The sequence below is a fragment of the Heptranchias perlo genome, chromosome 11 (genome assembly GCF_035084215.1).
Source record: "Heptranchias perlo isolate sHepPer1 chromosome 11, sHepPer1.hap1, whole genome shotgun sequence".
NCBI classification, from domain to species: Eukaryota; Metazoa; Chordata; class Chondrichthyes; order Hexanchiformes; family Hexanchidae; genus Heptranchias; species Heptranchias perlo.
In genome coordinates, this window is record NC_090335.1 from 22,621,385 (window position 1) to 22,634,849 (window position 13,465).

At 45.4% G+C, this 13,465-nt stretch overlaps 1 protein-coding gene across 1 annotated transcript in view; it reads right to left on the minus strand.

The window, feature by feature from the left end:
• Nucleotides 1–13,465, minus strand: part of map3k15 (mitogen-activated protein kinase kinase kinase 15) — a 160,093-nt gene that overhangs the window by 23,073 nt on the left and 123,555 nt on the right. Inside the window, exons 19-22 of the mRNA XM_067992682.1 lie at nt 12,679–12,862; nt 5,699–5,876; nt 1,493–1,667; nt 241–426 (exon numbers count right to left, since the gene is read on the minus strand). Of these exons, the coding sequence (XP_067848783.1) occupies nt 241–426; nt 1,493–1,667; nt 5,699–5,876; nt 12,679–12,862 (723 nt within the window). The remainder of the gene's footprint in view (nt 1–240; nt 427–1,492; nt 1,668–5,698; nt 5,877–12,678; nt 12,863–13,465) is intronic.

The following is a 13,465-nucleotide window of genomic DNA, read 5'->3' on the forward strand; positions in this document are numbered from 1 at the left end:
TGCACTTTAAATGGAAGGGTCAGATCCAATTTCGGCTAATCATCTTGCATATGGATGTGAGGCTCTCCACTCTCAGCACTACATAGTCAAATTAAGCTTTCAGTCAACCTCATTTGATGAGCTCTAGCTCAGATCACGACTTTTCTTCTGGTGCCAGTGGGTGTTACAAATTACCAGTTGGCTCAGAGTAGAACAATTTGAACCTTACTGTTTACATTATTCCATTGTCTGGGAACTTACCGCATCCTGGAACCCAAACAAAACCAACTGAAACTGGTTTATGGAGATACTATCAAAATCCAAGTCCAGTTTGAGTTTGGAGATGGTGTTGGCCATCACTCTCCGCTCTGGGGAGCGAATGAAATCCCGCAAAATACCAATGATCTGCTTTATGTGGTCAACTGACAGCTTAAGCTCTTCATGACCCTACAAAATAAAACATGTAAGTATTATAGGTATGAGGAAAACTGGTGGGGAATGACTGCGAGCTTAAAGTGAAGAGCAACTAATAATTGAGTAAAAAAAGGTAAAACAGAATACAGGAGTACAGGTTATCCAGAAGGTCACAATGTTAGTGATTATGGAGGTGCACAGTATAATTTTAGCAAAGGTATGGCAATGAAAATCAGATATGGAGAACTGGATAATGGGTTAGACACTAACCTCTCATTTCTTGGAGTTAGTTCAAATTCAACCCAAATTGATAGCATATGAAGGTTCTACATGACATGAGTTTAGGCAGTCTCAACCCAGATCATACTGGGTGTGATTCCACAGCACAAGACTGCTCCTAATTAGCAATTTTACACAGAATGGGTGTAACAGGAAATAGAACAATGTGTTGTCAGTGCAGTTGTGGGTGCTCCCCTGAAACTTGGAGGGGGTGCGGTGGGGGGGCAGACTCATTGGTGGGGGAAGCTGAAGGAAGCTTTGTCAAGCATCTAACCATTCTGTTTCTGATACACATGGTGCAGACACCAGGTAGCCAGAATGGAAAAGTGCTCCATTCTTCAGCACTGACATCACTCATCCCGATCAGTACTAAATTCTTACTGCAGTGATCTTCTGAACCTCATTAAATTAGCAAAAATATTTGATGCAACCATCATAGGGGACAATTTTCTCTGTGCACTATGTGTAACAGAATTGTAAACCCATTTATACAGCCACAGGGAGTGTGGAAGAGCCCATTTATACAGCCACAGGGAGTGTGGAAGAGCCCATTTATACAGCCACAGGGAGTGTGGAAGAACCCATTTATACAGCCACAGGGAGTGTGGAAGAGCCCATTTATACAGCCACAGGGAGTGTGGAAGAACCCATTTATACAGCCACAGGGAGTGTGGAAGAGCCCATTTATACAGCCACAGGGAGTGTGGAAGAACCCATTTATACAGCCACAGGGAGTGTGGAAGAGCCCATTTATACAGCCACAGGGAGTGTGGAAGAACCCATTTATACAGCCACAGGGAGTGTGGAAGAACCCATTTACCTGCGTCAGACTTTCCAACAAGTTGGAAACAACCTGATCCTGGTCTGCATTCAAGATTTTATGGAGAATGGATCTGCGCTCACTGTCTTTCTTTAGCAGGAAGAGTCCTGTATCTATCTCATCAGAAGAAACTGGACTGTTTCGATCTTCTATTGATGAAAATTCATCAGGGATACTGTGACATGGAACAGTGACAGAGAAAGCAATTTTAAAGATTTCATCATCAAAACAGTACATTTTGGGAATATGTCCATCTTTTAATTCTCAATATTGCATTTATACGATTCTGACTGATGCGGTATCAGTGCTGCTGGATCTGCATGTATCCTTTCCCAAATGGAGGATATGTCACAGATCAAACTCATGAACAACAACAACTTGTATTTATATAGCACTTTTAACATAGTAAAATGTTACAAGGCGCTTCACAGGAGCGAAACCAGACAAAATTTGACACCGAGCCAGAGAAGGAGACATTAGGACAGGTGATCAAACACTTGGTCAAAGGGATAGGATTTAAGCAGCGTGTTAAGGGAGGAGAGAGGTTTGGGGATGGAATTCCAGAGCTTATGGCCTAGACAGCTGAAGGCATAGCTGCCAAGGGTGAGGCGAAGGAAGTGGGTGATGCACAAGAGGCCATAATTGGCAGGTTGATAGTGTGGCACTGGGTGAACCAAAAACAACTTCAAGCATTCTCATCAGGGCCAGGGGAGCGCCATTAATAAATCCTTGGCGACCCTCCCAAACTAAAAGTGTGTGCCAGTAACTTGTTACACGATAATTGTGAAATTGGGGTCAGAGTGTCATGTCAAAAACAGGCACCACTTGTCATTAAACAATGAAACAAAATTGTAGGCTTCTTGAAAACAACGGGCAACAATGCTTCTTTCAGTGCTGCATTGTGATTCTGGTCACTGCATGACTTCAATGCATTCATTCGTGGTAGGTAATTCCCTAAGGGAAAATGTGCTGCATGAATAGAATTTTAATTGAAATCGCTGCCGAAACCAGATACTTCCACGTAACAGGCAAATGAAAGTAACTGATGCAAGTCAACAGGCTCCTCTGAATCCCGTTAAAGATCACGTTTAATTTAATGAACATGCTGATTTGCTCTTACAATGATGGGTGTTCAGAACTGTCTGTTTTGATGCAAAATGGAGTTTGCAGCTTCTCAGGAATGAAAGTGGCTTCTACTTTCAGTACTTTAATCAAGTGCTCTTAAAATAAAACACAACTGGCAAATGAAGGATTTGGCTGTGTAAATGTACCTCATGCACAACACAAAAGATACAAATTAATTTATGAAGGGAATGGATATAATGACCAAAGCATAGAATTACATGGAATCTACAGCACAGAAACAGGCCCTTTGGCCCAACTGGTCTATGCCAGTGTTTATACTACATATGAACCTCCTCCCACTCTAATTGCCTCTTCTCGCCCTGGCCCCCATATCCCCTTCACCCTCGTGTATGCATCAAGCCTCCCTCTAAATGCATCACAGCTTTCTGCTTCAACCACTCCAAGTGGCAGTAAGATTCACGTTTTCAACGCTCGGGTCGATTTTTGTTTCGGGCATGGAATCGGTGTGGGATGGGCGAGGTGACTGCACCGTTCGCCCACGGCAAATCGCAAGAGGCTCAAACCATTTTGATGACCAGGCCTCATTATCCTATCACAGGCGAGCCGCTAGGGTTCCCAACCCGAGTCTCCAAGAATTAAAGATTAATCTCCAGGGCACTGCTGCAGGAAACCCAGGAGAAAAATCATAGGGGCATTAAAGAAAATTGTGTTTTTTTCATCTTCATTGACCATTTTCATTTATTAGTTGTAAAAATATTCAGTCAAGATTAAACCAATTGAGTAACAAAGAGTTTGTTTGCTTTCCAATTGGCAGAATGCTCGCGGGATGGACCAATGTCTGGAGAGTGGAGGTGGGATAGTTCAAGGCGGGAGGCCATGTGATGAAACCTCCAGGATTACGCCCAATCACAGCTGGCAACCCTACGAGCTGCCCATGAGTTTTCCGGTGTTAACAGGGCAGATCGCCAATGGGAGGGGTGCGATTTCCGGTGAGCCCATTGTCATGAAAAGGGAGGGGCAGCATCTCTTAAAGCGAGGACAGCAGGTTAGAATTGCAGCACTGAGAGGTCACACTTAGCATCGGAAATGTCCCAAGAAAGGGCACCACGATTCTCTGATGCAGCCCTGGAAAATTTAATGCAGGGTGAGGGCACGCCTGGATCTCCTGTTCCCCTCTACAAAGACCTGCATTCCCAAGAAAACAGTAGGCCTGAAAGGACATGACTGAGCAGGTCAATGGTGCTTCAACCCCAGGACATGGCTTCAGTACCAGAAGAAATTTAATGACCTTGCATGTTTGGCCAAGGTAAGAATTATTTCTTGTCATCACTCCTATTCTGCATCACATCTTGCCACATCACTCATATGCCACACTTCCCCAAGCCCTCTCATCCCCCTCTGCACCTGCTTATATTCGAATGAGCAATAAGCCTTTCCTCCTTCAACTTGCAGCTGAACTATCAGCAGCTGTTGTTGTTACCCTCACAGCAAGCAGATGGCCCATGCTACATATTGTTGGCATATGGTTGAACTGGGAAAGCTGTGCACTCTTTTCTTGTCCTTACCACCACATATCACCCTCCAGTCTCTTTCGTGCTCTGTAACACCTCCCCATTCTGCCCACTGTTTGTTCAGTGTCACATATCCCCAGCCTCACAACAAGTCTCAAGCCTTACATGGGGCCACTCACTAATAAGCTCCCCTTCTTTCTGCAGGTCAAGTTGGAACACAATGTCAGGGACCGGGCAAGGCAGAGGGCCTGCTTGCATCCAGGTCCTGACTTCAATGGAGCAGGAAGCCCTTCCTCTCAGCATCAGAGATGGAGAGGTGGGAGTAGCGGTTTAGCAGGGTCTGTGATTTGATCTCTTTTTTTCTATTTGTCTTTGATGTGCATCTCTTTCAGGGAGCTGCTGAAATTGTGGATGCCTCCCCACTCCCACATGTATGAGACTCCCTAACCTGCCTGGTACTTGCTATTCATTCATCCTTTTTCTGCTTCCAGATCTCTCTGCAGAATTGAACCCTTTAGAAGATATTGAGACGAGCCAGCATCACAAGCCTACACCGTCACCCCCTCAGCCTTCAGCACACACCAGCTCAGAGGTCAGCAGCCAGTGTGGCAATGATAGTGAGTTAGAGGGATCCGCACAGGGTGAGGTTCACATCGCAAGTGAGCAGGAGGTGGGAGTGGTGGAAAAGACAGCAGAGGACAGAGGAGGCAGGAGGGCAAGTCTGGATCCAAGCATTAGTGAAGAAGGTTGGGATATAGACCGCTCCCATGGCAGACATCGTGTAGATGGAGCGTAGCCCTTGTTGCCAAGGAGCCATCCATGAACTTGCTGGTCTTGCTTGAAAAATGTAGTCAGCATGCTTGGTTTCATTGGTCAGAACATTGAATGCAGGAGTTGGGATGTCTTATTGAAGTTGTACAGGGCATTGGTGAGGCCACACTTGGAGTACTGTGTACAGTTCTGGTCACCCTATTATAGAAAGGATATTATTAAACTAGAAAGAGTGCAGAAAAGATTTACTAGGATGCTACCGGGACTTGATGGTTTGACTTACAGGGAGAGGTTAGACAGACTGGGACTTTATTCCCTGGAGAGTAGGACGTTAAGGGGTGATCTTATAGAAGTCTATAAAATAATGAGGGGCATAGATAAGGTCGATAGTCAAAATCTTTTCCCAAAGGTAGGGGAGTCTATAACGAGGGGGCACAGATTTAAGGTGAGAGGGGAGAGATACAAAAGGATCCAGAGGGGCAATTTTTTCACTCAAAGGGTGGTGAGTGTCTGGAACGAGCTGCCAGAGGCAGTAGTAGAGGCGGGTACAATTTTGTCTTTTAAAAAGCATTTGGACAGTTACATGGGGAAGATGGGTATCGAGGGATATGGGCCAAGTGCAGGCAATTGGGACTAGCTTAGTGGTATAAACTGGGCGACATGGACATGTTGGGCCGAAGGGCCTGTTTCCATGTTGTAACTTCTATGATTCTACTTCTATGATTCTATGACTGTCGCAGTCTGGCTATAAATTTAGTAAAGTACTTTCATTAAACAGTAGAAAATAGGAGCAGGAAGAAGAACGTTTTTAAACAGGACAGAAAATGTTTTATTTTACCTCAGTAAAGGAGACCCTAAAACTCTGATCTCATTTTCTAGATTTGGTCTCTCATTTTTCTCAAAGAATACGTTGTTCTTTGAATCGGATTCTGGTGACACTGATCCATGGTCACTTCCGCTGCTGCCCAGGTTTTCGTTCTGGGCCGTGACAGGAAGGGACATGCTCCGACCACACTCTAGACAGCAAACGAGAGAAAAAAAAGAATTCACCTTCCTTATATTACTATTTCTCTTGAATTTCTCTCGGGCAGTTTTCTTTTAAGCTCACTCGACAGGGGCGTAGATTGGACAATCGGGTGCAGAGGTCAGTATGTCTGATTCGCAGTATCCAGCATACCTAAGTTGCAACGCTCTCGATTATGCGACCATTAATCTTAATTGCATTGAACGCAGAGAATCAGGCGCAGCAGCCTCCATGCCTAATTCTAGGATCTGCACTCCCATCAAGCGAGACTCTCTGCTGAAAGTGAAGTCTCAGAATTTTGATTTGTCTTCACTAATTTTCTGAATCTAAGCTCATCCTATAAGGTGATTTTCCAATCTCACACTCCCAGTCCCGCATGCCAGGAGTACCTATTGGAAATATATGCACGCACTGTACATGATTCTTAGCCCATTTCTTATATGTGCCCTAATTTCCAATATTTAGCACCGGTGGGAAAGGCTCCCTGCTGGAAGCATGAAGTCAGAAAATGACTCCTTATATTTGTTCATCTTTTGCACTCATCAAAATGAAAGGCACCAATGCTAGGAAGTTCAATACTTTCTCACTTTTGGCATTTATTGTCAGTATCAAGTATTCACACAGTAGGTGCAGCACAGCCATAAGCAGTATAATAGCCCTGTTGTACAGAGTATAATAGTACATTACGGTGTAGTAGTGGGAATGGCGAGGGCTCGGTTATACTGGCTGCTCACACTGCTGCACGGGTAGGTGAAAATGACCTGTTACTCACATTGCCTTCACAGCCAAGCCTGGCCTTTGTAGTCATCCAAAAGCCATAAATTTGTACTCCTAACAGGGGTCACATGATCATGGTCAGGAGAAGAACTCTGATCAAACTTTTCCCTCTTCAACTCAAGGACTAGCCCTGGCCGAGATCAGCTACCTCAGTACAGACAAGGGACTGAGCCTGGGACTTTCCACATCTGTATGGTTCAGTGCAACACCACTTAGGTGCTTATGTTACTTAACCATTGGGGTAGTATCTGTGTGCTCTTTCCAATCAATAGAAAATAGAAGAGCAAAATGGGAAGCATAGGAACCTAGGAATAGAGTAGGCCATTCAGCCCCTCATGGCTGATCTGTGATCTAGCTCCATATACCTGCCTTTGGCCCATATCCCTTAATACCTTTGGTTGCCAAAAAGCTATCTATCTCAGATTTAAATTTAGCAATTGAGCTAGTATCAATTGCTGTTTGCAGAAGAGAGTTCCAAACTTCTACAACCCTTTGTGTGTAGAAATGTTTTCTAATCTCACTCCTGAAAGGTCTGGCTCTAATTTTTAGACTGTGCCCCCTACTCCTCGAATCCCCAACCAGCGGAAATAGTTTCTCTCTATCCACCCTATCTGTTCCCCTTAATATCTTATAAACTTCGATCAGATCACCCCTTAACCTTCAAAACTCTAGAGAATACAACCCCAATTTGTGTAATCTCTCCTTGTAACTTAACCCTTGAAGTCCGGGTATCATTCTAGTAAACCTACGCTGCACTCCCTCCAAGGCCAATATGTCCTTCTGAAGGTGCGGTGCCCAAAACTGCTCACAGTACTCCAGGTGCGGTCTAACCAGGGTTTTGAATAGCTGCAGCATAACTTCTGCCCCCTTGTACTCTAGTCCTCTAGATATAAAGGCCAGCATTCCATTAGCCTTATTGATTATTTTCTGCACCTGTTCATGACACTTCAATGATCTATGCACCTGAACCCCTAAGTCCCTTTGGACATCCACTGTTTTTAACTTTTTACCATTTAGAAAGTACCCTGTTCTATCCTTTTTTGATCCAAAGTGGATGACCTCACATTTGTCTACATTGAATTCCATTTGCCACAGTTTTGCCCATTCACCTAATCTATCAATATCCCTTTGTAATTTTATGTTTTCATCTACACTACTTACAATGCCACCAATCTTTGTGTCATCAGCAAACTTAGATATGAGACTTTCTATGCCTTCATCTAAGTCGTTAATAAATATTATGAATAATTGAGGCCCCAAGACAGATTCCTGTGGGACTCCACTAGTCACATCCTGCCAAGGTGAGTACTTACCCATTATCCCTACTCTCTGTCGCCTTTCGCTCAGCCAATTTCCTAACCAAGTCTGTACTTTTCCCTCGATTCCATGGGCTTCTATCTTAGCTAACAATCTCTTATGTGGGACCTTATCAAATGTCTTCTGGGAGTCCATATAAATAACATCCATTGACATTCCCCTGTCCACTACTTTAGTCACCTCTTCAAAAAATTCAATCAGGTTTGTCAGGCACGATCTACCTTTCACAAATCCATGCTGGCTCTCTCTGATTAACTGAAAATTCTTGAGGTGTTCAGTCACCCTATCTTTCTTATAGACTCCAGCATTTTCCCCTCAACAGATGTTAGGCTAACTAGTCTATAATTCCCCGGTTTCCCTCTCTCTCCTTTCTTAAAGAGCGGAGTGACATGTGCAATTTTTCAATCCAGAGGGACAGTTCCTGAATCTAGAGAACTTTGAAAGATTATAGTTAGGGCATCTGCAATATGCTCACCTACTTCCTTTAAAACCCTGGGATGGAAACCATCTGGTCCTGGGGATTTGTCACTCTTTAGTGCTATTATTTTCTTCATTACTGTTGCTCTATTTATGTTAATTTTATTGAGTCCCCGTCCCCGATTCAATATTAGTTTTCTTGGGATTTCTGGCATGCTATCCTCTTTTTCTACTGTAAATACTGACGCAAAGTAATTGTTCAACATGTCCGCCATTTCCCCATTGTCAATGACAGTATCCCCACTTTCAGTTTTTAAGGGGACAACACTGCTCCTGACCACCCTCTTTTTCCTAATGTAACTATAAAAGTTCTTCGTATTGGTTTTGATATCCCTTGCAAGTTTCTTTTCATACTCCCTTTTTGTAGCTCTTACTATCTGTTTTGTGACCCTTTGTTGATCTTTGTTTCTTTCCCATTCGCCAGGATCTGTGCCATTTTTTGCCTTTTTGTATGCCCTTTCCTTATGTCTTATACTGTCCCTTACCTCTTTAGTTGTCCATGGCTGTTTTTTATGGCAAGTAGAGTTCTTGCCCCTCAGGGGTATAAATCGGTTCTGTATCTTGTTAAATGTTTCTTTAAACATTTCCCACTGATCATCAGTCGTTTTACCCATTAACAGATTTGCCCAGTTTACTGTGGACAGTCTCTGTCTCCCATTGAAGTCGGCCTTACCCAAGTCTAGAATCTTAGCAGCTGATTCACTTTTTTCCCTTTCAAACACTACATTGAACTCGATCATGTTATGATCGCTATTGGATAGATGTTCACGCACAGTTAAACCTTTAACTAAATCTGGTTCATTACTCATTACTAAATCTAGTATGGCTTGCCCCTTGCCCGCCTCTAGGACATACTGCTGTAGAAAACTATCCCGGACACACTCAAGAAATTCACTACCTTTCTGACAGTTGCTAGTCTGCTTTTCCCAATCTATGTGAAGGTTAAAGTCCCCCACTAAGACCACTATGCCTTTCTTACACGCTTGTCTAATCTCTGCATTTATACAGCACAAACTTTTAAAACTAGGTGAGTAAATGCGTCCACTTTACACCTCAACTACTGGAAACAGACTGCTTGGGCCCGATTTTACCAGGGGTGCGGGTTCTCGGCGGGTGGGCCAGCGGGCGCGTTGAAAATGCACCCGGTGAAATTAGTGGGTTGCCCGCGCGATCGTAGCAGGCAACACACTAATTGGATCCACTTACCTGCTCCTCCGGGTTCCCCGACGCTGATCTGCGCGTCGGGCGGGCTGCGCATGTGCAGTAAGATCTGTCAGCTGGAGGAGCTCTATTTAAAGGGGCAGTCCTCCACTGACAGATGCTGCCACAAACAGCAAAAATTACAGCATGGAGCAGCCCAGGGGGAAGGCTGCTCCCAGTTTAATGATGCCTCACCCCAGGTATCATTAGATGGGGTGAGGAGGAGGGGGAGGACAGAGATCTTCCACCCAGAGGGCGGGAGGAAGCGGCCTGCCTCTGCCACCAAGAAGGCCTGGCTCGAGGTGGCAGAGGAGGTCACCAGCGCCACCAACATATCGCCCACCTGCATACAGTGCAGGAGGCGCTCCAATGACCTCAGTAGGTCAGCCACAGTGAGAACACGTAGTCTTTCCCCTACACTCCGTCTGCCACAACACTGCCCCCACCCCACATCTCCTTCGGCACTGCCAACACTACTCTGTCACATCACCCCTCATACCCACTCAAACCTCATCCTCATCTTACCTGCACCTACTCACCTCGCCAGTACTCATCCCGCCACTACCACGCAACCCAATCCTCATACAATCTCATGGCTCTATCTCATACTCACCCTCTCGTGCATCTCTCTCACGGCCAGCCTCACTCAACCTGCCACCACCTGTGCTGCAGCCACAGGGCATGCATCACATATGTGCAGTAGGCAGCGTAAGGCAAACGTGTCGTGAGCATGAAGGGGATGCACAAGGGTGTTTGAGGGTTTGTCATGGTTCTTACTTCTATTGAATTAAAGAACAACTCACATCACACATTATATTGGCACCACTACTGCCATGTCTTCGCGAATCCTGTCCGGTTTGTGCAATATTGCCCGCTCCTGGGTATCCCTATGAGGACCCACCACTGATGCCACCCAGTGTGTCACTGCAGAGTGGGTGTAGGTGTATTTGCAGGGCTCTTCTGCGCAGACGACTGAGAGACATCGGGGATGTCCCCAGTTGCAGCCTGGAAGGCTGTGGAGCAGAAGTTCGGGAGGGCAGTGGTGACTTTGACAGTGACAGGTAGGAAGATGGTGCACGGGCCAGCCAGGAGCAGCTCGGCATGAAAGAGGCTGCAGATGTTCACGGCTACATGTCGACTGACTCTGAGCCTCCGTGTGCACTGCTGCTCAGAGAGGTCCAGGAGGCTGAGCCTCGGTCTGTGGAACGTGTGGCAAGGGTAGTGCCCTCTGCGACGCATCTCTCTCTGCGGTAGCCCTCCCTCCTGCTGTACAGGTGGCTGTGTCACAGCACTCTGTTGTGGAGCTCCACGTGTCAGAGGTGGACGGCGTGGATGGCGAGGCTGGTGAGGCTGGTGATGCTGTTCGCCCTCCAAGGAGGTCATGACTGCAGCTACGGCGGCCCCCATCCGCAATATGTACATCTGAGGGGGTCCGCAAGGTAGGTACATGTCTCCGGACCCCGGGGTAAGTGTGAAGGTTGGTGACTTCGACCATCAGGAGGAGGGTGGTGGAGGCCAAACTTTGTCCCAAGTGACAGAGCGGCCTCCTGCAATGGCTGAGGGTCTCCCCCCCAACACCTGTCAAATGGACCTTTGCAGCTGCCACAAGCTGACAGCTGCAACACGTCCATTTCAACTGGGAGTGTTTCCCCCAGTGTGTGAAACAGTCCCATGTTTATCCAAAATCACACACAGTCCCTTAATCAGGTCAGTTAATGACCTGAACAAGCAAAGTAAATACTCTCAAGTGGCATCCCGCTGGCTTTAATTGCCTGCGGGATTCCCACCAGCGGGGGCTGCGCGCGCACGCCGGCGCGTCATCGGGGAACCCGGAAGTGGGCGGGATCGAGGCGCGATCCGGTCCCGCACCTGGATTTCGGGATTTTCGGGGGCCCCCCGCCAAGAACGCACCCGATAGCGGGTGCTAAAATCGGGCCCCTTCTCTCTACCCTCTCCTGTCCTTTCATAATTTTAACACTTCTTTCATGTCCAGTAATCTACATTGTTCTAATGAAAAAAGACTCAATTTCTTTGTACTTGTATTTCTTAATATCAGGCAGCATCCTAGCAAATCTCCATTCTACCCTTAATATCCTTCATATATTGTAGAGGCCAATACTGCACATGGTACTCTAACTAAGGTCTTACTAATGTTTTATATAGACTCATCATTACCTCTTGGCTTTTATACCTCTTGTAATAAAATCTAGAATTCCATTTTTTTTAAAACCTTATCAACCCAAGGCACTGCCTTTAATATTCTGTGAACCTGTACTCCCAAGTCTCTCTGCTATTCCACAGCACCACGCTTACCTCAATTCAAAGTATAATTACTATTGGGTTTATTAAAATCAAAATGCATCACCTCACACATTGAATTCCATCTGCCATTTTAAGCCCATTCCCCCACCTTATCAATATCCCTTTGGTCTTCTAAAGAATTAATTATACTCCCTATTTTGGTATCATCTGAAAATTTTGACACTGCTCCCTCTAGGTCTATATCCAAATCCGTTGATGTACACAGTGAACATGTGGCCCCAGAACAAAACCCGATGAGACACTGCTACCTAACTCCAACCACTCTTAAAAACTACCCTTAACTCCTACTCTCTGTTTTCTTTCTTCTAACCAATTTTTATTCCAGTTTGCTATTCTCCCCCTGATTTCATGCATCTTAATCTTCACTAGTAATCTCCCACGTGATACCTTGTACTTCACAAGCCCTCACTGCTGGTGGGAAATCTTGCCTGCCAGGACTGCTTATAGGAAATTTGAACATGTGCTGCCCACTTTTTTCCAACTGTTATGGTCAGAAAATCAGAGGCAATGTGTGCTCAAATTTCTAGCATGCGTTGCCAATGGGCAAGACTCTGCACCTGCAGCATGGACTCATAAAATTACCCAGTGTGAGCCCAGTGTATATATAATGCAGCAGCCCCTATTTAATCATTTAGATACAGTGCTGGCTTCGCCAAAGGGCACTGGACCTTTGTGCATCTATCTCCTGTGCTATAGCTTACCACTTGGTTTGAAGGCAATTATATTCTTCTTGCTCCTATTTGTCTTCCTGAGGAAGGGGTCTTTGAGCAGCTCGGCAGCCATGGCTCGGATACAGGGATCAGGCTCAAAGCAGCGAAGAATAAAGGACTTTGCCTCTGTTGGCATAGATTCTGGGATTTCCGGATGGATTTTGAACATTCCGACCTGTTGAAGAAGCCCATCTCAGCTAAACAGGTGAATATCAAGACAGAACAAACCTTCATGGAGAGTGCCACATTCACACTATCTGTATTACACTCTAAAGATGGGAATATGGGGATGATAGAAGATATAGAAAACTTTTGGCTTTATTACGAACATACGAATAATGATGAACAGGAAAAAACCCTCTGGTCCATCCAGCCTGTCACACACAATTGCGATACCTTGTATATCACAATATATACACTCTCCACCCAACCCAAAGCCATGTGGTCTCCTGAGAGAGGCAAAAAAACAGATAAAAACCCAGGCCAATTTGGGAGGAAAAATCTGCGAAATTCCTCTCGGTCCCCCCTAGGCGATCAAAACTAGTTCAGGAGATCACTCCGGCCCTGATAATTCTATGCAGTACCTAACTTTTGCACAAGGTGATCTCTGCCCCAGCCAGAAACAGGTCCAGCTCTCACTTGAAGGAATATTGGGCAGGGTTTTCTTCAACCTAAATCATCCCTTTTCAATCTTGTTTTCCATTTCAAGTTTTTGTTACTGATTTTGTGGAAATATGCCCATTGTTTATTATTAAGCTCTACCCAGTTTTCCTTTTTC